Consider the following 27,600-nt stretch of genomic DNA (forward strand, 5'->3'; position numbering starts at 1 on the left):
GCAGTGAGCCCTGCACTCACAGCTGTCAATCAAGGAAGTGTGTCCATGACGTAGGTGATAACGCATGGACACAGCACGACTAGTATGTGTCCAAGCAGGCAGGGGGACTGTTGTTTGACTGGATTTTTCAGTATGAAATACTGAAAATTTTCTAATGAAAGCAATTGCAAAACCTTTTGGTTTTGCATGCTTTACAACATATCAAAAGTTTTTGTATCTGACAATGAACATTTAGGGAACAGGACAGACCATCTTGAGCATGTAGACAGGCTCACCTCTTGCAGCTACACAGCTCAGGCTTTTCCCTTCACTCTCCTGCACATGGTAAACCTTGCTCCCACTTTCTGTAATCTGTTTGCTGTGTCTGTTACTAGAGACAGATTTCCCCTAACAACAGGAAGTGGAGTGCATATTGAAGAGAAGTGAGACACCTAATGGCCAAGACTTTGGAGCTGTTTCTCTGGAGTAAGGAGTAATTGTTGGTCATTGAAGTGATTTATAAATATGCAAGGAATCACAATGGTGTGAAGTTGAAGCAGTGGTGACCACTCAAGTTAAACATCAGGCCATTGCCTTTTCACAGCTCAAACTATTTTACATGTTTGTCTGAGCTGAAAGATAATGTTAATAAGGAAAATGGCTATTTTTATTGTTGGTCAAAAGATTAATCAGTTACAAGAGGATAATGTGATAATAAACACTTTATTGGGAAAACAAGCCATTATTCACATACAGTTTGATAAAATAAACACCAAAACAATGCTGAGATGGAAATACACATCTTGTTTTTTAATATCATTTGGGTATTCATATTGGGATAAGATGAAACTATATATAAACTATATAATACTCTATAAGGCTGTGTTCTCACGCTGTGTGGCGCACATGGATAAATCTATGCCTGCAGTATTACCAGCAAAATTGTGCAGCAAGTGGTCACTGCATACAAGCATAGTAGCACCCTAATGTGACAGTCACAGAGTTAGAACCCAGCTGGAATGCTTAAGGGTTATGGTTTACTTGATGAAGATACCAGAAGGAGATGGAGAGACCTTTCTGTATTTGTCAGCTATTGATGGAGCGATCGATAAAGTCCCGGAAAAGCGCAACTCGTGAAAAGAAGTCAGGAGCTACTCCACTTCCACAACTCCGGATGATAAAAGAAGAAATGCCTTGAATGACCCCGTTGCACACAAGAGGTCCCCCAGAGTCCCCCTGAAAAAACAAGTTTTTATTAGTTTTAATACTATTCCTACAATATGTTTACACCAAAAAAACCTACAATGCATTTATTTTTAATAAAGTTAATAGAAACTGGATTCTGCTGTATGGCATACAGCAGAATCCATTTTTATAATACGTTAACGTATACATATTCAAAACAATCTTTCATCAAATGGTCCTGATCTTGTGTTTTTGTTTTATTTATTTTAGATTTCCCAACCAGTATGCCTCCAGCTGTTGCAAATCTACAACTCCCAGCATGCCCAAGGTCTGTCAGGGCATGCTGGGAGTTGTAGTTTTGCAACAGCTGGAGGCACACTGGTTTGAACGGTGGTCACTTATTTTGCCACCTATTTGATACCACATTTAACATTGGGAAACATTATGGTCCTATGCTGATTCCATCACTTCCTGCAAATGCTTAAAAGGGTACTCGATCCCAAGACATCTTATCCCCTATCCCAGTGGTGACCCCCCCCCCCCCCCCCCCGCGATCTCAGTCATCCGGTGCATGGAGCGAACTACGTCATGTCCCTCCATTCATGTCGATGAGAGGAGGTGTGACAGCTATGTACTAGCCGTCACGCCTCCTCATATACATATTAATGTAGGGGGCGTGGTACAAACATGAGGGGGAGGGGCTTGGGGTCCCAGCGGCTAGACCCCTAGCGATCAGACATCTTATCCCCTATCCATAGATAGGGGATAAGATGTCTTGGGGCGGAGTACACCTTTAACCTCTTCAGGATACAGGGCGTATGGACATGCCCTGCATTCCGAGTCCTTAAGGACCGAGGGCGTATCCATACGCCCGTGGGAATTCCGGTCCCCACCGCTTGCCGGGGGGGGGGGTGGAATTTAATAAAAGACGTTGCTTTATTATTGTTTTGCACTTCTCTTCTGTTACTTACAAAACATATGCCAGCCTGCTGCATGAATACTCCAGTGCATATGTTGTTGGGACGGCATAAATCTCCACTAGTAACTGTGACATTGAGCTCCTGAAGACGGTCTGGAATCCTTGCCTGTGTTCCCAATCTTCCCCATCCAGAAGTGACACACTGGGTCCCAGCAGGGACTGTCTCATTGGTCCGAGGTAGGCTAATCAAATTAACCCTTGAGTTCAGAGTTACTCTCCTATCAAGCTGCATCAACCAAAGAAAACAAAAAGCAGATTTCTAAGTAAACATTTGGGAATAGTTAACCTATTACATGATGTTGTCTCTTTTAAACACGTGTAGACCATTGCCTCACCTGTAAAACAAGTATATCATTTTCCAGTGTCTGTGGGTTGAAGCCATTTTCAAACACTCGAGAAATTCTAAATGTTTGTCTGGAGGCCTCATTGCTGCGAAGCGAATGGGCACCCAATACTACAGTCACGTCTCTTGCGTTTCTGGGTGGAAGGGAAAAGAATGATTATCTATACTATTTATATTTCTACATTATAACTCACATTGCTTAAATTGACATGTTGTTATTGTACTGTAATAGTATTAATAATGATTTATCTATTAATCTTTTGGGAGCCATCTTTAGGGAGCTTTTCCACAGGCTGAGAAGGTACCAAAAACAAACACCAATCTCGATAACCGGCACTCATTTAAGCCATGACTAAGGGTTGCAAGAGCAAAACGTGTTGGCTTCCATTGAGGTGCGTTCTATGTCTGATGTTCCCTTAATAAAGCAGTATTTCATCACACTCTTTTCTAGTGGGGTTCATAGTTGACATTGTTTACAACACACTAAATGTTGTTTCAGACAAATTTAAAAATGTGATGTAATTACTTTAGTAAATGTATCTGGTCCAGAGCCAAATGTTGTGTATGAAAATTTTACCACATTTCATTTTGTATTATCGATTTTGTTATAAAGATTAAGACTTAAAGGGGTACTCCGGTGGAATTTTTTTTTTTTAATCAACTGGTGCCAGAAAGTTAAACAGATTTGTAAATTAAGAGAAAATTTGTTAGTGCAGCTCACAATTATACACTTACCGAGGTGATATGGGGTACACACCTATACCACTGTGTGTTAAATATATCAAAAGAACAGAAAAACAGTATCCCCCACCTCAAGGTTAGTGTTTAAATAGTATTATTGTTGCAATAAGACAGTGCTTCAATTATTCCAATAATTTATTAAAAATTTGTTATAATATCTTATATTCCACTCTCACAGGGCCCTTGTGGGAGAAGAAACAATGTTAAAATACAAATAATAAAATGTATAACATCATGCAAAAATATTCTATATGCCACTTTTGTTATATTAGTTATTATTAGTATTGCAAGTTGTGTCTATTGATGGACACCGATATACTTAGGAAATGTAACTGTCCTTTACGTTGTAGCAATAGTCGCTACGATGATGTTACAATAATAAATTGTCTCTGGTTGAATTATTTGAGTGCACTACAAACTGTAGCAAATTATGTAATAAACTATGTTTTGTTACCAGTTCCTATGGTGCTCCTTTCTAGTCAGCAATCCCTCGCTGAGCTGCAGATGTGCTTGCAGAAATGTGTGCTGGCATGCACAGACGGCGGCTGGTCCTGACGGCGCAGGGCCCGGGTGATACCGCCCGATGATACCGAGGAGATGAATGCAGAGCCTCGTGTTTTCAGCGTCTGACGTCAGGAGTCTTGCAAACCATAGGAGCTGAAACTGATTGAGTCCAGACTTAGAGGCAGGTAAGTCCTGGAAGTGGATTGCTCACTCAGAGCTGTAAGAACTGTCCAGAGTGCAGAGTGTAGCCAACCAGGGTCCTTGCAGTAATAACTTTCTGAACAACAAGTGGCATAAGTGGCATAAATAAAAATATGAATAAAAATAACTATACTTGCTTAATCTGTCCGAAACAAGAACTTGTAGGTGGGAATGCATATTATTTTATTCACAGCATAGAAAATGGGTATCAGTCAGAAAAAGTAGGTTTTTCTGGCACACAATAATAATAAATCTGTCAGTCACAATGGGGGGCTACTACCAAATATTTGGTAGTATATTGATCCACTGTTTATTGTAACTTGTGATGCTGCAGTGTATGCTAAAATTAATTTCAGGGGGCACATTGTTTTATAACTTATTGTTGGGGACACAGTGTGTATTATAAGGCATTTTGAGTGTATCTAATTATTAATTTTAAGGCTCACTGTATCTCTTATAACTAATTTTGGGAGAGGGCACAGTGTGCATTATAATTAATTTTAAAAGGGAAAGTGTGTATTATAATTTAAGTGTGTTCGCTGTATTAATGTTATACATATTATTGTTCCAGGGAGAAATTTTGTACTTTAATATATGATTTGTTTTATTATATTCAGGGGCATAGTGTATACTAGTATTGCACTTGGGGTACACAGTGTGTGGCAGCACTATATTTAAGGGACAAAGGTTATGAAGTTGTTGCATTTTTTTAGGGGGGGAGGCGCGGTGTGGCACTGTGAGGAGCTTGTGTTAGTATAGAAGACAAGGATCTGCTGCAAAAGTATGGAACTTAAGATGTCAGACTCGGCAGATACCTGCTGTAGCTAGGAGAAGTCATGATGTTCTGAACCAATGGAGAAGGAAATAATCATCGCAGTCAAAGAAGACATTACACGAGAGTTACTTAATGTTATTGTGAGGAATGTTTGTAACTGGGGAGCTGTGCCTTAAATCTGTTTGGCACTATCCATATTTGTGAAGTGTTGGTGTGGCACCATGGTCAATCTGCATCAGACATTGGTGGGTGGAAATCCTGGCTGATCCATGCCTGAGTCATCTTCACGAAGGTCAGTCTCTCCACATTTTTCGTGGACAGACGAGTTCTCCTTGGGGTGACTATGGCCCCCGCCGCACTAAACACCAGCTCTGATGGCAGACTACTGGCTAGATAGGACAGCTTTTCCAGGGCAAACTCTGCTAGTTGCAGCCACAAATCAAGTTTGGCTACCCAGAAGTCTAGCGGATCTTCAAGGTGTGTTGGCATGGGCATGTCAAGGTATGCCACCACCTGCTGGTTCAGGTCCTGCTCCATGTCTACCTGCTGCTGATGAGTTGCTTCACTATGCGGGTGAAGAAAGCTACTCATCAGCGACTGCAGACTCAGGCTGCTGCTGATGGAGCTGGTACTGCTCCTGCCATCCCACCCCTCCCCAGCAGCCATGGCAGTGGAAGGTGAGCACAGGGGGCGCCCCGATTCAAACCTGTGAGAGGATGGGCGATGGTGCCGATAGGCATCGGCCAACTGACTACATAGGATGCATCTGTAGTAGGTCACTTTGTCATCCCTCTCAGTGGGTGTAAAAAAGGCTCCTATTTTGTGGCGGTAGCGAGGGTCCAATAAGGTGGAGATCCCGAAGTCATCCCGCTGCCGAATGGTGACAATTCGCTGTCACTACACAAGCAAGTGAGCATGCATCATGCCATTTGTGCAAGTGACTCGGAGGGACTCCTTGCCTCCATCTCCACTGCATACTGCCACGGTGTGTCTTGGTCCTCTACCTCGCTTCCTCATAACCCTCTAGCTCCTCTGACTGCTCCTCCTCTCCTGTCAGATTACTAGAAACGCCACCCATTTGGCGAAACCTAAACTGTACTCCACTGTGCCCCTCCTCCTCCAGTTCAGCCCCCACAGGGATCATGTGCCGGTGAAATGTCTCCAGTGCCCTGACAAGCCATTGTTTCCAACACGTGTTGTAAGAAATGAAGCAGTGGAATGATGTCGTTCATCCCATAATCCTGGTGGCCTGAGCAAACGGCAGGTGTCACGTATGAGCTGCCACTGCTCCACATTGAAGTTACACAGGGGAGTACCTCTATGCGCTTGGATCATCAAGAAATCGGTGATGGCTTTTCTCTGTTCGTACGGTCGGTCCAACATATGGAGGGCTGAATCACAATGTGTGGCAACGTCACAAATTAGACTATGTTGGGGGATACCGTTCTGGCGCTGCAGCTCAAGGTGGGTGTGCTTTGCGGTATATGAGTGGCTGAAGTGCATGCAAAGTTTCCTTCCCATTGTTAGGATGTCTTGCAAATGGGGGGAACACTTCAGGAACTGCTTCACAATCAGATTGAACACGTGTGCCATGCAGGGCGCATGGCTCAGCCTTCCGAGTCGCAGTGCAGACAAAATGTTTTTCTTGTTGTCAGTCATGCTCCCCATTTACAGTTTTCGTGGAGTAAGCCATGCTCCGATTTCTTTATGAATGACTTTTAGCAGTTCCTCCCCTGTGTGACTCCATTTGCCAAGGCAAACCATGTGAAGAACAGCTGGACACCGCCATGCCCTGCACACATGGTATGCCTGGGCAATGGAGGCTGAGGACACGGTGGAGGATGAGGAGGCGGAGTCACACACTGTCACAGGACCAAAGGCATGAGAGCATGGAGGAGGTGGCATGACCTGAAAAGGGAGGGACTGCAGCACCAGCAACTTGGACAGGAGCACATTCAGCTTCTGTGCCATTTGATGAGTGGGCACATACTGTTGTCTCTTGGACATGGCTTTGCCGATGGATTGTTGGCGGAATGGCTGACTAAAAATAGGAGGAGCAGGAGTATCTGGAGCATCAGAAGAAGGGTATGACACACAGCTCCCTTTGGCTGAGGTGGTGGAGCCTTGGCTGGCTGAAAGAGGGAGCGACGTGCCACTGGGTGATGCAGCAGGCTGGACCACCACATCGGAGCCGCGGTTCTCCCAGGCTGCTTTATGGTGGCAAATAATATGTTGATGCAGGGCCGTGGTGCCAACCTTCTGCCGACATATCTTGCATGTGGCTATGTGAACCTCCTCCGGATGCTTGATAAAAAACTGCCACACAGCTGAGTAGCTGATTTTCCCACCAACAGTCCGCACTAATTGACTGCTACTGCCGCCGTCTCCAGGAACCCCTGTTCCACTACCTCCTGGGAAGGTAGGCTGCTGTGAAGCAGGTGGTCTCCCCGGGCACGTTTGGCTCCAGAATTTCCACTTCTGCCACCATGCTGACTGCCAACCATGCTACCACCTTGCTGGCTTAGCTGCTGCTTCATTGGCAACCTGCAACTCTCTTCCCCTGATGATGATGAAGCCCCTTCTGCACCCAGCTCCCAATTGTGATCGGCTTCATCATCATCAACAAGTGTCTGCACGTCACTGATGTCCCCCTCAGGTTCCTCAACAGTGTCTGCTTCAAGACCCTGAACCCTGGCAACACGCCTCCCACGTCCCTCTCTCCATCACTACTTGCCCGCCTAGCGGAGGAAGCAGCGGATGTCTCCTCCACTTGTTGGCTGGGCAGTAGTTGCTGACTTTCTTCTATTAGATTGTCCTCAGTAAATAGTGAAGCTGAACCCACAGCATAAGATACTTCTTTAGGGGAGGGAACAGCATGGTCTAGACACGACTGCTAGCTGATACCGGGAGCTCAGGCCTCTCACTGCAACTCCTGACGCCACTTGCCCCTAGTCTGCTGCAACCTCTGCCTGATGAATATAGGCCTCTGCCACTCCTCTGTGCACGTCCTGGCACTGCGTGACATTGCGTAAATGAGGAGGGTACAATATGCTTTACTACGCTTAAAACAGTATTTGTCTAGAACAGCAACAGGTGTGTACTTTTGCCTGGACTTTCACAGTATCTAGGCCCTTGACAGATTAACAGGTACAAAATAGTACACTACTTAGATGTACGTATATGGTATGCACTTATGAGGGCAGAAAAATGCACTACAGTACACTTTAAAAAGTATCTGAGTAAAAACACAAGCCGGTGAGTAGTTTTGCCTGGACTTTCACAGTATCTAGGCCCTTGACAGATTAACAGGTTTAAAATAGTACACTACTTAGAGGTAGGTATGTGGAATGCCCTTATGAGGGCAAAAAAATGCGGTACAGTACGCTTAAAAAAACGTATTTTAGTAAAACACCAGCTGGTGAATACTTTTGCCTGGACTTTCACAGTATTTAGGCCCTTTACAGATTAACAGGTACAAAATAGTACACTACTTAGATGTACGTATGTGGTATGCACTTATGAGGGCAGAAAAATGCGGTACAGTACGCTTAAAAAAAAGTATTTTTGCACAGCACCAGCAGAACACAACAGTGCTGCAGCACAAAAAAGCTGTGCACTAAACACAAAATTTCACTCTTTCAAAGACTATTAGGAATGGACTGCTGGGTATTATACCGTCCACAGACTAGTATAATCAGCAGATGATTTGTTGTGGAACAAAAACACAAAACAAAGAATTGCAAAGAAAAATTATTCCTGCCTCCTCTGCTAAGGTTTATGAAGTTGAGGCAGCTTGTTGAAATGTATGAGGCAACATACAGCTCTCTGCCCTTCTCTGTAATACAATACTGAAAAAAGTTACTGCGAGGTTAATGGCTGCAGTAAAAATCCTTTTCAGTGAAAAAAAACACTGCTCTCTGTCCACCAGAACGCTGATGTGACTAGGATGTGAAATGCTGCTGGAATTAGCTTTTCTGTGTAACACACACAGCGATGTCCGTCCTATCTGTATGCAGTGTAATGAATAATATGTATAATATATAGGGCTGTGACATCACAGGGGTGACTGGCTGCTGATAGGCTGCATCCTGCATGTGAATCAGGGCTTCCCTTCCCGCCTTCACAGCGTTCCTTGCCCCATGTACTGATATGTGGATCTGCCATTTTAGATGCCCTGGAGCCTGGACTGCAGTAAATGGAGTTTAATGAAGCAATTCGATAGAATCACAAAGATATTCGCATTCGTTGCAAATCGAATATTTCATGAAATTCGTAACGAATTCGGGTTCCTCAGCTTCAATTCGCTCATCTCTAAAGAGAACCATAAAATCTATCATCAGAATATGGCACAACTGCAAACTGACCAAGACAAGGCCGTCCACCCACACAAGCTGGGCAAGGAGTAAATTTATCAGAGAAGCAACCAAGCGGCCCATGGTCTGGAGGAGCTGCAAAGATCAACAACTGAGGTGGGAGAATTTGCCCACTGGACAACTTTTAGTCATGTACTCCACAAATATGGCCTGTATGGCAGAGTGGGGAAAAAAAGTTTAGGAAAAATGGCTAGCCCTAATGTACAAAAATGAAATAAAAAAATCAGAAAATAGAAACAGATTATAAAAAAAACAAAAACATGTTTCAGTATCTCTTGCTAAGCAGTAAAAACACATTTTAGATGATACATTCACTTTAAGTCAAGACACTTACATGTCTGCCAGGCAATGTGCAGCTGTCATTAGAAATTGCTGGGCAATGAGGGATCCACCACAGAAATGCTGACGTCTTAACTGAAGGGAAGCAATGTAAGGGTGAGAGTTGGGAGCAGCCTCCCTGCCACCAACGATTTCAGTACGAAAAGTTCCTGAGGAAAACATTGTGTAAATATCTAAAAAATCTTAACACATAATAACTCTTTAGAAATAAAAAAAAATACATAGATTGATCGATAGACAGCCATTCGTAGAGTAATCCCGCAACACTCCAGTATTGTAGAAATCAACAGGTAATTTTATTCACCATGTCAGGCGATGCAACATTTCTGCAGCCACTTGCAGCCTTGTTCATGCAACTAAAAGTTGCATCTATTGACATGGAGAATACAATGACACAATGATTTCTACAATACTGGAGTGCTGCGGGATTACTTATGAATGGCTACCTGTTACAGCCTGTGCTCGGCTGTAAATCCTGCCTGCTTGCACCCATACATCAGTTTTCATAGCTCTTTTTGTGCTGCTCTTTTTTGGATTACTAGATAGATAAATAGATAAAAAGATGTTATAGGGAAGATGAAAAGTGTAACCAGATCCATATTTTTTTGTTATGGTTGGACGGTGTGCTTTTTTTGGTTGTTTAATTTGCACCCTTGGGTGCTGGTTCTCGGGTTCTCACCCTTTGTCGGCCCGTTTCCTGTATTATCCCACTGATTTATAGATAATGCATTCTGCAGTATGTACCTGATGTGTATATTTCTTCTGATGTAACTTCATTTTGCTTTGCTATTTCCAAATGTCTATTTTCTCACTTTGTATGGTTGAGAGTTGAGAGTATTACTTTTTAATAAAACAAATTAAAAAAAATGTGTTCCAGATAAAGTAAAAAAAAAAAAAAAAGGCACAGACTTCTTTAATAAAAAACACCCTCCATTTTCCCTTAACCCCTTAAGGACCAAGCCCATTTTGGCCTTAAAGGGGTACTCCGTCCCTGGACATCTTATCCCTTATCTATCACGCCCCCTCCCATAAATTGCATTGAGGGGGGCGTGGCCATGACATCATGAGCGGGTCATGGCTGCGATGTCACGAGCTTCCGGCGCTGCACTCAACGCTCCAAACGAATGCCAGGTGCAGCAGGGAGATCGCGAGGGTCTTTGTTTGCACCCTATTCTGCAATTTTTTTTAAACGGGCATGGCTATGGTTCGTGTGCTATTAGCACCTGATAGTCAGACTGTTTGCAAATTTTTTTTGGGCTCACCAAACCATTGTCAATTTTATTTTTGCATTTTTGTTTTTTCTTCCTCGCCTTCTAAAAATCATAATTCTTTTATATTTTCATCCACAGACCCAATGCAATTTTTATCATGACTCATTTCACCATAAAATGTATGGCGCAACCAAAAAAATTAAAATTGGTGAGGATATTGAAAAGAAAACCACAATTTAGCAAATTTTGGAAGGTTTTGTTTTTACGATATACACTTTGCGGTACAAATTATATTTTCCTTTATTATGTGGGTCAATACGAAAAAAATTATACCCATGTTATATGGTTTTCTATAATTGTACTGCTATTACAAAAATTTTTTTTACAAATTTAGTATATTCAAAATTGCCCTATTTTGACCACCTATAACTTTCTTATTTTTCCATATATGGGATGGTATGAGGGCTCATTTTTTGCGCTGTGATCTGTAGTCTTTTGCTTATATTTAACTTTTTAATCCCTTTTTGTAAATTTTTTTAAACAAAATGTGACCAAAAAGCATTAATTTTGGACTTTTTTCTTTACGTTTACGCCGTTCACCATATGGGATGATTAACATTATGTTTTGATAGTTCAGACATTAATGCATGCGACGATAAAATAGGAAAAATTGGCCATTTAGATTTTTATGGGGGATCCAATCATCCATTTAAATGCCCGCATTGCCACAGATGCAGTGATCTGTATTGATCACGGCATCTGAGGGGTTAATGGCGGATATCAGCGCGATCGCTGATGACCGCCATTACCAACGTGTCCCTGGCTGCGGGTCCGGTGCTCACGTAATGTGCATGACATAAATGTACGTCATGGTGCGTTAAGTCCCACCGCATCATGACGTCCATTTATGTCCATTGTCGTAAAGGGGTACTCCAGTGAATGACAATTTTTTTTTATAATCAACTGATGCCAGAAAGTGTAACAAATTTGTAAATTACTTCTATTTAAAAATATTAATCCTTCCAGTACTTATTAGCTGCTTTATGCTCCAGAGGAAGTTGTATACTTATTCTCTGTCTGACCACAGTGCTCTTTGCTGACACCTCTGTCCGTATCAGGAACTGTCCAGAGCAGGATAGGTATGCTGTGGGAATTTGTTCTTGAAGTATATATGGAAGTATATATATGTAATTTACAAATATGTTTAACTTTTTGCACTAGTTGATTTAAAAAAAAAAAGTGTTTTCGACTGAATTACCCCTTTAACCTCTTGGAGACGCAGGGCGTATGCATACACCCTGCATCCCAGATCCTTAAGGACTCAGGACGCACTTGTACGCCCTGGTCCAGTTTAGCGGGTTTAAACTGTTCTCACCAGCGGAGAACAGGTTAAACCCGGAGGATCCCAATTGCTCCGGGCAGCCAGCCCCCATGTCTAATGGCGGGCACGGACGATCGGGCCGATGCCCGGAATGAACCCTTTAGACGCCGCAATCAAAGTTGATTGCCGCATCTAAAGCAAAAGTAAAAGAATCCCGGCAGCTCAGCGGAGCTGATCGGGACTATCACGACAAAATCACGATGTCCCGATCAGCTTACCAGACGACGGAAGGGTCCTCACCTGCCTCTCCGTCGTCTGATCGGCGAACTACTGCTCCATGCCTGGGCAGCAGGCTAGAGCAGCAGAGCGCCGGTTACACTGATCAATGCTATGCAATGGCATAGCATTGAACAGTGTATGCAATCAGAAGATTGCATGTTAATGTCCGAACTATTAAAATATAAGGTTAGCTAAACCACACAGTTGATGGCGTACACGTAAAAAAATACCAAAGTCCAAAATTGTGCATTTTTGGTCACTTAACATACCATAAAAATATTAATAAAAAGCGAGTAAAAAGTCCCATCAAAACAAAAATGGTACCAATAAAAACTACAGATGACAGTGCAAAAAATGAGCCCTCATACTGTCCCATACACAGAAAAATAAAAAAGTTATAGGGGTCATAAGATGCCAATTTTAAACATACTAATTTTGGTGCGTAGGGGGAGATTTATCAAAACATGTGCAGAGGAAAAGTTGTCCAGTTGCCCATAGCAACCAATCAGATCGCTTATTTCATTTTTCACAGGACTTCTTAGAATTGAAAGAAGTAAGCTGATTGGTTGCTACAGGCAACTGGGCAAGTTTTCCTCTGCACATGTTTTGATAAATCTCCCCCATGACCTGTCTTTATAAGGTCTCACAGCTAGGTCTAATGCATATCAGAGCAAAAACCAAGCTACAAGCTGGAAAGAACTGCATGTGTAGAGCTTAGAGACAGGATTTTGTCTAGACACAGATCTATAGAAGAGTATAAATACACTTCTGCTGCACTGAATGTTCCCAAGAACAGAGTGGCCTCCATAATTCTTAAAGGAGTAGTCCAATCCTGAAAAATGTATCCCCTATCCTAAGAATAGGGGATAAGTTTCAGATTGCGGGGGTCCAACCGCTGGAGCCTCCCGTGAACTCCTGTACGGGGCCCCGAAAGTCCGTGGGAAGGGGGCGTGTTGACCACCACACGAAGTGGCGGCTGACACACCCCCTCATTACAACTCTTATGGGAGAGCCGGAGCACTGTCTTTGGCAATCTCCTGCTCTGCCATAGAGTTGTATTGAGGGGGCGTGTCAGCCGCTGCTTCGTGTGCTGGTCAACACGCCCCCTTCCCACAGGCCGTCGGGGCCCCGTACAGGAGATTGCGGGGGGCCCCAGCGGTCGGACCCCCCGCAATCTGAAACTTATCCCCTATCCTAAGCATAGGGGATACGTTTTTCAGGACTGGACTACTCCTTTAAATGGAAAAAGTTTGAAACAACAAAGACTCTTCCTTTAGCTGCCAACCAGGAGAGGTGACCAAGAACCCAGTGATCACTCTGGTTAAGCTCCAAAGATCCTGTATGTAGATGAGAGAAACTTCCAGAAGGTCAACCATCACTATAGCACTCCACCAATCTGAGTGGCCAGAAAGTAGCCTGTCCTCTGTAAAAGACACATGAAAGCCTGCCATAAATTAGCAAAAATCCCCTAAATGAATCTCGGACTGTGAGAAGATCTGGTCTTGGTCTGATGAAACCAAGATTGAACTTTATTACCTGAATTCTAAGCATCATGTCTGGAGGAGACCGGGCACTGTTCAATACCTGTCCAATACCATCCCTACAGTGATGCATGGTGGTGGTAGCATCATTCTGTGGGGTGTTTTTCAGCAGCTGATATAGAGAGACTGGTCAGAGTTGAGGAAAAGCTGAATGGAGTAAAGTTTAGAGATATTCTTGATGAAAACATGATATAGAGCAGGGGTCCTCAAAATACAGCCCGCGGGCCACATGCGGCCTGCCGAGGACATTTATCCGGCCCGCCGCTGCCTAAGGTCTAAGAAAGATGTTTCCTTGCATTTTTTAAGTAAACACAGGGCCGTTGAGAGCGCATCCCTGTGTTTACTTTAAAAATGCAAGGACCGCCGGGAGGTAGCATACACTGGGACATCACTGACGTCCCTGGTGCGCCCATAGCAATGGAGCGCGGAAGAGCGGAGCAGCAAGCAGGACGTGCGCTGGCCAGCTGGGTAAGTGTTACCAGCGGCACGTCAGCTTCGGTGCTCCGACCGCCACTTGTCCGGTCCCGGGACCTACTGGTATGGCCGGACCGGAGGAGTGGTGGTCGGAGCACTGAAGTGGGGCAGTACACAGGCATACAGCCTCCAGCCATACACTGTATGGCTGGAGGCTGTATGTCTGTGGGGGAACTATACTGCACCTACTGTGGGGAACTATACTGCACCTAATGTGGGGGAACTATACTGCACCTAATGTGGGGGAACTATACTGCACCTAATGTGGGGGACGATACTGCCAACCTAATGTGGGGGACCTATACTGCACCTAATGTGGGGGAACTATACTGCCAACTAAATGTGGGGGAACTACAGCATAATGTGGGGGAACTATACTGCCAACCTAATGTGGGGGAACTATACTGCACCTAATGTGGGGAACTATACTGCACCTAATGTGGGGGGAACTATACTGCACCTAATGTGGGGAAACTATATTGCACCTAATGTGGGGGAACTATACTGCCAACTAAATGGGGGAACTACAACCTAATGTGGGGGGAACTATACTGCCAACCTAATGTGGGGGAACTACAACCTAATGTGAGGGGAACTATACTGCCTACTTAATGTGGGGGAACTACAACCTAACGTGGGGGGAAATATACTGCCAACCTAATGTGGGGGAACTATACTGCACCTAATGTGGGGGAACTACAACCTAATGTGGGGGGACTATACTGCCAACTAAATGTGGGGGAACTACAACCTAATGTGGGGGAACTATACTGCCAACCCTAATGTGGGGGAACTACAACCTAATATGGGGGATCTATATTGCCAACCTAATGTGGGGGGAACTATACTGCCAACCTAATATGGGGGAACTACAACCTAATGGGGGGGAACTATACTGCCAACCTAATGTGGGGGAACTATACTGCAAACCTAATGTGGGGGAACTATACTGCCAGTCTAATGTGGGGGAACTATACTGCCAACTTAATGTGGGGGAACTACAACCTAATGTGGGGGAACTATACTGCAAACCCTAATGTGGGGGAACCACAGCCAAATGTGGGGGGATCTATACTGCCAACCTAATGTGGGGGGAACTAGGCTGCCTACCTAATGTGGGGGGGGGGGACTGTGCTGCGTACTTAAAGGGGTAGTCCACTAATAAGATATATAAGTGTGCATCGGAATTTGTTCATAGTTTTTTTTTAATCTATAGTCTGGCCCTCCAACGGTCTGAGGGACCGTAAACTGGCCCCCTGTTTCAAAAGTTTAAGGACCCCTGATATAGAGTGTTCTGGATCTCTGACCAGGCTGCAGGTTTACATTCAAGACAATGGGGGGTATGTATGAATAATGGCTGTGGTATGTGTTTTTTTACCCTTTTCTTTTTTCATGGGTGGCTTTTTAACTCACTGCACCAAATATACAAAAAGGCGCAAGTTGGACTATAAATTTGGTGCAATTTCAAAAATTACTGACATACAGTGGGGTAAAAAAGTATTTAGTCAGCCACCAATTGTGCAAGTTCTCCCACTTAAAAAGATGAGAGAAAATAAGTGGAAAATCAGTATTTGGTCACCTACAAACAAGCAAGATGTGTGGCTCCCACAGACCTGTAACTTCTTCTTTAAGAGTCTCTTCTGTCCTCCACTCGTTACCTGTATTAACCCCTTAAGGACCGGGGGGGTTTTCCGTTTTTGCATTTTCGTTTTTTGCTCCTTGCCTTTAAAAAATCATAACTCTTTCAATTTTGCACCTAAAAATCCATATTATGGCTTATTTTTTGTGCCACCAATTCTACTTTGTAATGACGTCAGTCATTGTGCCCAAAAATCTACCGTGAAACGGGAAAAAAATCATTGTGAGACAAAATTGAAAAAAAAAAACGCCATTTTGTAACTTTTGGGGGCTTCCGTTTCTACGTAGTAAATTTTTCGGTAAAAATGACACCTTACCTTTAATCTGTAGGTCCATACAATTAAAATGATACCCTACTTGTATAGGTTTAATTTTGTCGTACTTCTGGAAAAAATCATAACTTCATGCAGGAAAATTTATACATTTAAAATTGTCCTCTTCTGACCCCTATAACTTTTTTATTTTTCTGTGTATGGGGTGGTATGAGGGCTCATTTTTTGCGCCGTGATCTGAAGTTTTTAACGGTACAATTTTTGCTTTGATAGGACTTATTGATCGCTTTTTATTCATTTTTTCATGATATAAAAAGTGACCAAAAATGCACTATTTTGGACTTTGGAATTTTTTTGCGCGCACACCATTGACCGTGCGGTTTAATTAACGATATATTTTTATAATTCGGACATTTCCGCACGCGGCAATGCCATATATGTTTATTTTTATTTTTATTTACACTGTGTTTTTTTTTTATGGGAAAAGGGGGGTGATTCAAACTTTTAATAGGGGAGGGGTTAAATGATGTTTATTCACTTTTTTTTTGCAGTATTATAGCTCCCATAGGGACCTATAACACTGCACACACTGATCTTTATCATTGATCACTGGTTTCTCATAAGAAACCAGTGATCGATGATTCTGCCGCATGACTGCTCATGCCTGGATCTCAGGCACTGAGCAGTCATTCGGCGATCGGACAGCGAGGAGGCAGGTAGGGGCCCTCCCGCTGTCCTGTAAGCTGTTCGGGATGCCGCGATTTCGCCGCGGCGATCCCGAACAGTCCACTGAGCTAACCGGCATACTTTTGGTTTCACTTTAGACGCGGCGTTCAACTTTGAACGCCGCGTCTAAAGGGTTAATAGCGCGCGGCACAGCGATCAATGCTGCGCGCTTTTAGCCACGGGTCCCGGGCGTGGCCCCGCGTTATAGATCGGGAGTGGACACATGACGTTCCAGTACGTCATGTGTCCTTAAGGGGTTAATGGCACCTGTTTGAACTTGTTATCAGTATAAAAGACCCCTGTCCACAACCTGTAACACTCCAAACTTCACTATGGCCAAGACGAAGGAAACCAGAAACAAAATTATAGACCTGCACCAGGCTGGGAAGACTGAATCTGCAATAGGCAAGCAGCTTGGTGTGAAAAAATCAACTGTGGGAGCAATTATTAGAAAATGGAAGACATACAATACCACTGATAATCTCCCTCGATCTGGGGCTCCACGCAAGACATCTCCCCGTGGTATCAAAAGGATCACAAGAACGGAGAGCAAAAATCCCAAAACCACACGGGGGGACCTAGTGAATGACCTGCAGAGAGCAGGGACCAAAATAACAAAGGCTACCATCAGTAACACACTACGCCACCAGGGACTCAAATTATACAGTGCCAGACGTGTCCCCCTTCTAAAGCCAGTACATGTCCGGGCCCATCTGAAGTTTGCTAGAGAACATTTGGATGATCCAGAAGAGGATTGGGAGAATGTCATATGGTCAGATGAAACCAAAGTAGAACTTTTTGGCAAAAACTCAACTCGTCGTGTTTGGAGGAGAAAGAATGCTGAGTTGCATCCAAAGAACACCATACTTACTGTGAAGCATGGGGTGGAATCATCATACTTTGGGGCTGTTTTTCTGCTAAGGTCTGTGTTTTTTTTTTATTACAGGTGAATAAAAAATAATAAACAAAAAAAATAATAACTCATAATACCATCATACAATGACCATGTAGTGACACAAATCAGTTCTGCACAAGCACATTGAACACTATTATCATGCTGCAAACTAAACAAGAGAATACTGCACTGATCAGAGGCAGTCACAGACAGAATATATAACTATATACAGGTGAAACTCGAAAAATTAGGATAACGTGCAAAGTTCATTTTTAATTGTGATGATTATGGCTTATGGCTCATAAAAACCCAAATCCCCAATGACTTTAATTTGGAGAGCCATGTCATCTGCTGGTGTTGGTCCACTGTGCTTCATTAAGTCCAGGGTCAAGGCATCCGTCTACCAGGAGATTTTGGAGCACTTCCTGCTTCCTTTCCATTTAAGTTGCATTAATGAAATACAATGAACTTTTGCATGATATTCAAATTTTTCAAGCTTCACCTGTGTGGTGAGGGTGGGATGAGGGTAGATGTTATTACCCTAGGAGCAGATGGCATTAACCACTTGTATTCGTGATGCCAGGGCGTGGTTAACATCTGCACCACTCGAGGTATGGACACTGGATCCTGGGCTAGTCATGGGGCGAATATTGACTCTGACGCCAAGTTACGGAACAATGGCAGCTTTACTGAGGCAGACAGATGGAATAGTCTTTACAGCTCAGTTAGGCCCAAGGAGGTGACCAGTGACTTTAGAGACTCGTGGGTTCATTGGGACTTGTAGTGGACTTGGATAGAATGGTGTAGACCCACGCTGAAATTAGTCAGACGACTGACTTGACTAGGACTGATTAGATTTCACCCCTTGTGTAGCTTACCAGGCTTTGACGTTCACCTGTGGGGCACTTGGTGATGGAAGTGTGGCTGCATGACTATGCCTTGGGTCTCCTCAGGACACCAGACACTTTCAGGTCTTGACTGTTCCTCAGCATGCTCTAAACTGACTCGCTAGCTCATCCCAGGGTTTTATATAGGAGAGACTTTGGAGGGGTCCCATAGGTCACCCTCAAGTGATCTGGTCACTGACACCTTCTCTGGTTACAAGACTTGGTAACAACATTTAAAGGCATATACCATTATAAAGGCATTTTCATAGATAACATGAGGCACTTGTTAACCATTTATGATACACAGATTAGGGGGGGGGGACTCCGGGGACACTGCAATAGAGTCCACCACACAGGACAGCAAGGGTACAGGGGTACAACTCCTGTTCTGAGCCACAACACCTGTATAACTGATTGTAGTCAAACTGCTGTAACAACTTCTGATAACTGCACAGTTTATGTTAGTGATCTTTGGCATCCTCACCATCTATAATAACACAAATTAAGCCCCCATGACAGACCGCTAAATTAAAGGGGTGCTCCGGTGGAAAATGTTTTCAAATCAACTGGTGGCAGAAAGTTATACAGATTTGTAAATTACTTCTATTTAAAATTTTTAATCCTTCTAGTATTTATCAGCTGTTGTATACTACAGAGGAAGTTGTGTAGTTATTTCCAGTCTGACCAGAGTTCTCTCTGCTGACACCTCTGTCTATGTCAGGAACTGTCCAGAAAAGGAACAAATTCCCATAACAAACCTCTCTTGCTCTGGACAGTTCCTGACATGGACAGACGTGGCAGCAGAGAGCACTGTGATCAGCCTGGAAAGAATTACTCAACTTCCTCTGGAGGATGCAGCAGCTGATATATATAAAAATCTTAACCCTTCCAGTATTTAAGTAATTTACAAATCCATTTATCTTTCTGGTACCAGTTCGATTAAAAACAGTTGTTTTCCCCTTGTTTTCAATCGGAGTTCCCTTTTTAATGTAGATCCTAGACCAGACTTCTAAAGAGATTCAGACCCCAAACCAAACCTTTAAATTAATCAGGAACCAGGCAGACACTTGAATATATTAAGAGCTAGACCAGACCTCCTCCTAAAAAAAATCAGACCCCAGACCAGAACCCTAATTTTAGCTGAGACCAATCGCCTCAAATAATCAGACCCCAAAAAAAACACTGTATTAGGTAGATCTCAGACCTCAAAATAGTAACATAGTTCATAAGGTTGAAAAAAGACCAGAATCCATCAAGTTCAACCTATACCCCTAATGAGTCCCTACTGAGTTGATCCAGAGGAAGGCAAAAAACCCTCATACTAGAGGTAAAAATTCCTTCTCGACTCCAAATATGGCATCAGAATAAATCCCTGGATCAACGTTCTGTCCCTATAAATCTAGTATCCATAACCAGTAATGTTATTATTCTCCAAAAATGCATCCAGGCCCCTTGTAGACCAGTGAAAAACAATAATTAATCCTCAGACCAGAGCACTATATTATATTATATATATATATATATATATATATATATATATATATATATATATATATATATATCTTACCCTCTTGGCTCCTCTACAGCTTCAGGGGCCTCTGTACTGGATCCTGAAGGCATCAAGAAATCAGAATGTTGTATTTGCTACTTTAGACTATGTCCTGATGCTCAACAATGTCCGAACCCAGTGCGTTGGCACCTACAGCTGTAAAGCAGTTAGAAGGGTAAAGTATACCAGTGCCCTTTAATCTGTTACTGGTGTACAGCTGTTCACCTGCACACTTTTTCTTAAGTACACCCCCATCAGAGAGAGTATATCTACACAATGAACAGTGCATGGTGCTAGCAGTGGTCTCAAACTGTGGCCCTCCAGATGTTGCAAAACTTCAACTCCCAGCTTGCCTGGACAGCTGTTGGCTGCTGAGGGCTATGCCGGCATGCTGGGAGTTAAAGTTTTGCAACATCTGGAGGGCCACAGTTTGAGACCACTGCTCTAGAACAATTGATGGTGGGGATAGGCATCCAGGTGATCAGTGCGCCCAGGCTATGTGATAACTTAAAAAAAAACTATACTTGCCTCCATCGCTCCCTCGAAGCCTGTTATTATGGCACCTGGTGAACCTCACTTTCTGTTATGCAGACAATACATCAGATTGACAGCCAGTGTATGGCTGAGCAGCATTGTGATGTACGATCTGCAGCTTTGGGAAGTGATGCTCAGTGGGTGCAGTGATAACAAGACTGCGGGAGAGTGAGTATAGGCTTTTTATGTTATCACATAGCCTGTTTTTTTTTTTTGCTGAATAACCCCTTTCTTAGGGCTGGTTCACATCACGTTTTCTCCCATACGGGAGCGCATACCGCAGGGGGGAGCTAAAACCTCGCGCTCCTGTATGCCTTTCTATGCGCTCCCATATGTAATTCATTTCAATGAGCCGACCGCAGTGAAACGTTCGGTCCGGTCGGCTCATTTTTGCGCCGTATGCGCTTTTTCACTGCACCTAAAACCGTGGTCAACCACGGTTTTAGGTCCAGTTGTAAAAGCGCATACGGCGCAAAAATGAGCCGACCGTCCGAACGTTTCACTGCGGTCGGCTCATTGAAATGAATTACATATGGGAGCGCATAGAAAGGCATCCAGGAGCGCAAGGTTTTAGCTCCCCCCTGACGTATGCGCTCCCGTATGGGAGAAAACGTGATGTGAACCCAGCCTTAGTTGTATAAGGTTAGGTTTCCACACAGGGTTTTATCTGGCATTTTTTGGAAAATGGCCATTGCAGTTTTTGAGCCAAAGTCAGAAGTGGATCCAGCAGGAGAGGTAAGTAAAAGTCCTTCCTTTATATTTCCTTGTCCTTTTGAATACATTTCTGACTTTGGCACAAAAAAATGCAGTGGCCGTTTTCCAAAAAATGCCAGAAAAAACCTGGGTGGAAACCTAGCCTAATGGAAAGTTCTGCAGCTTTCTAATACACTTGTGATTCTGATCCATTTCAATCCAGGAGCAGAAAACATTCTTTTATAATGTGCCTATGACACTCTGAGGCTGGGTTCACACAATGGGGGAGATTTTTCAAAAGTTGTGTAGAGAAAGAGTGATGCAGTTTCCCATAGCAACCAATCAGATTGCTTCTTTCATTTTTCACAGGCCTCTTTGAAAATGAAAGAAGCAAGCTGATAGGTTGCTATGGGCAACTGCACCACTCTTCCTTTGCACAGGTTTTGATAATTCTCCCCCAATGTATTTTGGACAGTATTTTTAGCCAAAACCATGAGAGGAACCAATCGAAATTATAATGGAAATATTTGCACTATTTGTACTTTTTTATGTTTCAGGCTAAGTTTCCACTTTCCGCCAGAAAAAGCGCCTCAGCATTTTTTCTATGTTTGGAGATTTTTTTGCCTTTGAGTGGAAATTGCATTTTTGGCCCATTTGACGTTTTTTTTTTTGTTTTGATTAGTTGGGTACCAAAAAAATGTAGGGATGGAAAAACTTTATATGACGAAATTTATATTTTTTTATAACACAATTTTAATAAATTTTTAAACAGGGATCAATTTATGTGGACTGGCAGGGAACCAAAAATGTAGCCGACAATAATAAAAAAAATGTAGAAAGGGGCCATTTAAATGTAAAAATCATATATCTTTTATAATTAATTTTGTTAACTTTTTTTTTATTAGAAATGTCTTTTAATAACGTGTTTAATAAAGTGTGTGTGTGTGTGTTTACACTTTTTTCCTATATTTTTTAGGTAGTACTACTACTCCCAGCATGAAACACACTGTTCCATGATGGGAGTAGTAGTTCCTGTACTAATAAACAGATCACCCCGGGTGTCACTCCTGACACCCGATGCGATTGTCCATAATATAGCAGCAATGCGGAGCGGCTCTATACAGCGCTCGCATCTCTACTCTGTACACCGGCCAGCCAGTGATGTGAATAGAAATCACATCACTGATTCATATTTTCCGCTCAGAGTGGGGATTGGCCGCATGGTGGAAGTCAATCCCCGCTCTCAGCAGGAAATATGAATGAGTGTGAGTGTGCTCCATGTTGGGAGTAGTAGTACCTGCAGTTAAGGAAAGATCACAGCAGGTGTCCCTCCTGACACCCGCTGTGATCCTCCTTTATAATGTATAGATGCGGGCGGACGCTCTTCTATGGTCCCCTGCACTGACGTATATATACACCTATTCATATTTCCCACAGAGAGTTGTGATTGGCTGGAACCCTCCGGGAAATATGAGTAGGTTTATATATACGGCAGTGCAGGGGACCATAGAAGAGCGGCCGCAGGCATCGATACATTATACAGGAGGATAACAGCGGGTGTCAGAACTGTCAATTAGTACAGGTATTACTACTCCCATCATAGAACAGTGTGTTCCATGCTGGAAGAAGTAGTACTGCCTAAAAATAAAAAGTTAAAAAAGTTAAAAACACACACACACACACTTTATTCAACACTTTATTAAAAATACATTACTAATAAAAAGTTTACCAAATTTATTATAACAAATATATGATTTTTACATATAAATGGCCCCTTTCTAAATGTTTATTATTGTCGGCTACATTTTTAGTTCCCTGTCCGCCCACATAAATTGATCCCTGTAAAAAAATGTATAAAAAATTTGTTATAAAAAAGATACATTTCGTCAAAAACACTGTTCCATGATGGGCGTAGTAGTACATGTACTAATTGACAGATCGCCCTGTGTGTAACTTCTGACAAAAGTTGCGATCCTCCTGTATAATGTATAGATGTGGACGGCCTCTCTTCTATGGACACCTACACTGCTGTATATATACACCGATTCATATTTCCCACAGAGAGCTGTGATTGGCTAGATGGTCCCAGCCAATCACAACTCTCTGTAGGAAACATGAATAAGTGTATATATACATCAGTGCAGGGGACCATAGAAGAGCTTCCGGCCGTCCGCATCTATACATTGTACAGGAGGATCGCAGCGGGTGTCAGAAGTGACACTCGCTGCGATCTTTCTATTAATGCAGGTACTATAGATCCCAGCATGTAGCTGAGTGGGCTCCATGTTGGGAGCAGTAGTACCTGCAGTTAAGGACAGATCAATGTGGGTGTCACTCCTGACACCCGCTGCGATCGTTCATCCTTCATCCCTGAGATGCGAAGCGGCTTTTTCCTGCGCTCCGTATCTCTGCTCTGTACTCCGGCGGCCAGTGATGTGAATATAAATTCACATCATTGATTCATATTTCCCGCGTAGAGCGGGGATTGGCTGCCACCATCTGGCCAATCACCACTCTGGGCGGAAAATATGAATTCTATTCACATCACTGGCCGGCCCGGAGTTCAGAGCAGAGATGTGAGCGCGTATAGAGCCGCTCCGCATCTCTGCAATAGATAGGATGATCACATCAGGTGTCAGGAGGGACACCCGGGGCGATCTGTCTATTAGGTTTAAATGATTTTTATTGTGGTTTTTTAGTACAGGACCTACTACTCCCATCATGGAACATTGTGTTCCATGCTGGGAGTAGTAGTACGACTTAAAAAATGTAAAAATAAATAAATAAAAAAGGTTATAAAAAAAACACACGCACATTTTTATTAAACCCATTATTAAAATACATTACTAATAAAAATGTTAACAAAATTAATTATAAAAAATATATTGTTTTTACATTTAAATGGCCCCTTTCTACATCTTTATTATTGTTGGCTACATTTTTAGGTCCCCCTATCGGGTACATATTTTTCCATCCCTACTGCATCCCTTTTTATTTTTATAAAAAATTTTTGGGGGGGACCCAACAAATTTAGAAAAAAATGCCAAAGGGGCCAAAAATTTTATTTTCACTCAAAGGCAAAAACACTAGAAAAACTGCCAAAACATAGGAAAAAGCCGTGGTGGTTTTTCTGGCGTTTTTACTGGTGTTTTTTTAGGTGTTAGAAAAAAAAAGTGGAAACCTAGCCACGTTCACACGTGTGGATTTTCAGCGGATTTTACGCTGCAGATCCGCTGGTGAAGGCCACTCTATGCTGGCTTTACATGTGCCAGCTCGTAGCAGCAATACACCGCTACCAGCAGGCACACCGCGATGTGCGAGTACGCCGCGCACATCGCTGCAGTGTCTGCTTATAGCGGCGTATTGACGCTACCAGCAGGCACATATAAAGCCAGCATACAGCGGGGCCTTCACCAGCGAATCTGCAGCTAAATACGCTGCGAAAATCCGCGCGTGTGAACGTACCCTTAGAGCCACTGGCTAAAACACTGACCAAAATGAGCTGGAAAATAAGCATATATCCTATGTGTGAACCCAGGCTTAGAGTAAAGACACATAGTTGTGCCAATACTGTGCCTCACCCAAAGAGCAGCCACCACGTCATCTCCCTTAAAGAGTATCTGTCACTAAATAAACTTTTCTAAACTAACTCAGGCTATGTTCCCTAACTACTCCTCAAATATTATTTACAGTTGACCACATAAGTGGTCATTAGTACGCTAAATTTACCATCCACTGACATGTGATTAAAGTAAAACGTAACTTTTATTACTATGCCTAGTGTTAAAAACCCAACAGACGGTCTCTGTCTGATGTGCCCAGTGATTCTTACAGCATGTCACTACATGCCACTAATATGTGAAATTGCAGCTGCAGTCTGCCAAATAGTCATATTGACAGACCGGTAGCTGTTGATTTTAAAACCATATATACATGCCGCCATCCCCCCGACATTTCACCACCAACAGGTGGCTTTCTCAAGGGTTGTAGGGCAAAATCCTTTAAAACATTTTCCTTTTACCTACCTTATCTTCTACCACTATACAAGGGAATGAGATTAATAGTCCATCATACCCCTATTATTACCACATAGATCTTCTGATTCTCTGCTTAAGAGTACAACAGTGAATATTCTATTGTAAATCATAGTGCAGTGCTGTCTATAGAACTACATAGAATGTCAGAGATTCCTATATATATATATATATATGTATACATATATATATATATATATATATATATATATATAGTAAGTAAGTAATTTCTATGCTAACCTGCTTCATGCCTACTTATACTCACCCCCATCCACCTGGCATACCAAGAGCACTACTAGTATGATGAGATGATGCTCCATGTTACCAATAGGCTTTGTATTCCTCATTCGCTCAGGTTCTGCACATTTATAATTGTCCAACAACGGCTCAGGTTACACAACGGTTATTACTAAACTACATTAAGAAAGTTCTAACTGACCAGGATGATGAAAAGGAAATGTGGAATTAGGAAAATGTGATCATTGAATGTGCAACACTAGCAATAGCTTTACAACACCTACATTCATAAGATGAGACAAATATGGGTCATTGTAGAGAAATCTGTACTATATATCGTCACTGTCCAATTCCAAAACCTGAAATGTGTTGCCAGGTATACTCTCCCGCCTGATCTGATATTGAGAATGGAGAAATGCAACAACACTACTAAGCATTATAGTTACCAAAGCAACTGTAAGATACCCAGAGAGTATTGTACGAGTCCTATTTTAATTAATAGGAACTGGGCATGATACTTGCTGGCCATCGTACTATTACAGTTGTATATATCAAACTTTTACCTCCAAAAAGGGGTTGTCTGGAGAAAAAAATCTGGTCAGGAAGGGGGCAGGAGAAAAAAAAAAGTCTCTTACCAGCCATGTTCTTGCGTCACCCCCTGCACCGCCACCAGTATATAAGCTCTGCTCCCTGCTGTCTGGCACTTTTGGGTTTGGCAATGTCTTGTCACATTCCCGCTCAGATATCAGTGGATGAGGCAGGACACCATTGCAGCTGCTGATTGGAGGAGCTGGCACGTGACATCATGTCTCCAAACACAAAAGCACTGGACAGCAGGGAACAGAGCGCCGTTATTCCGATGGCACGACAGGAACGAGGAATTTAAGTGTGTGTTCTTTTTTTCCTCATCCTCTCAATGACCAGATATAAGAAAAACAACTTTCCTTTGGACAACCCCTTTGAAATTCATTCTATAGGGCATAAGTGTTCATTTAGTTTCTCAATCTTGACAGTAAAAGCCAGAACATCATTTATCCTCAATTAGTATTTTATACAGTGAAACCTCTCCAAAAGACCATCTCTTCGAGAATAACACCCTCTTATCCAGACAATATTCTTGCGTGGCAGATTTTCAGTCCATACATTTTGCATAATAGTCGATTTCTTCAAGAAGACCACTCCAATAGAATGTAATTTTGGGTGGTTTTGTATATCAATTTTTTTTTTTTTAGCAAGAAACGTCCATGATAAAAAAAATCAAAAATGTATAAAAAAATATGTACAAATACATTCTGTTATGCTTTTGGCCTTCCAAAGCATTCATCTCTTCATTCTCCATACCCTGAAGGTACACATACAATGAATTGATTTACTTACTGTACGTCATGTTTAGATGGCTATAGTTGTAACTAGAGATGAGTGAACTTACAGTAATTCGATTCGTCACAAACTTCTCGGCTCGGCAGTTGCTGACTTTATCCTGCATAAATCAGTTCAGCTTTCAGGTGCTCCGGTGGCTGGAGACTCTTCTAGGACTGTATCCACCTTTTCCAGCCACCGGAGCACCTGAAAGATGAACTCATTTATGCAGGATAAAGTCAGCAACCGCCGAGCCGAGAAGTTTGTGACGAATCGGATTACTGTAAGTTCACTCATCTCTAGTTGTAACTTTAAAGTCTGCATTTTGGCAGCATCAATCGGGCTTCTGTGGTACTTATTCAGAACCAAACTTACATCACCCAAATGATTTTCTATAAGAACTAAGTTTAGTTCAGCAGAACGAACCATAATATGGACGTATTATGGCCATGAGACATTGGCCTCGCATTCCATTTGGATTAGCAGATTTTGCCTCCTACAGAACTCTAGGTTTCTAACATCACTTATACT

At 42.7% G+C, this 27,600-nt stretch overlaps 2 protein-coding genes across 3 annotated transcripts in view; one reads left to right on the plus strand and one right to left on the minus strand.

Moving 5' to 3' along the window:
* Positions 1-667: 667 nt before the first annotated feature.
* On the minus strand, positions 668-25,845 carry LOC130268075 (myeloblastin-like). Its single transcript, XM_056518001.1, has 5 exons — positions 25,739-25,845; positions 9,415-9,568; positions 2,479-2,620; positions 2,136-2,369; positions 668-1,215 (listed from the first exon to the last, which is right to left on the minus strand). The coding sequence occupies exons 1-5, from the start codon at positions 25,818-25,820 to the stop codon at positions 1,066-1,068; spliced, it is 762 nt and encodes a 253-aa protein (XP_056373976.1). The 5' UTR covers positions 25,821-25,845; the 3' UTR covers positions 668-1,065.
* PLPPR3 (phospholipid phosphatase related 3) overlaps positions 2,673-27,600 on the plus strand; it is an 85,592-nt gene continuing 60,664 nt past the window's right edge. Inside the window, exons 1-2 of one of the 2 annotated variants that reach the window (XM_056517999.1) lie at positions 2,673-2,878; positions 3,685-3,916. The gene's annotated coding sequence lies outside the window, so the exon portion shown is untranslated. Of the gene's footprint in view, positions 2,879-3,684; positions 3,917-20,652; positions 20,672-27,600 lie in introns of those variants that run through there. The other variant, XM_056518000.1, reaches the window with a different exon arrangement.

Source organism: Hyla sarda, chromosome 1 (genome assembly GCF_029499605.1).
Source record: "Hyla sarda isolate aHylSar1 chromosome 1, aHylSar1.hap1, whole genome shotgun sequence".
Classification (NCBI taxonomy): domain Eukaryota; kingdom Metazoa; phylum Chordata; class Amphibia; order Anura; family Hylidae; genus Hyla; species Hyla sarda.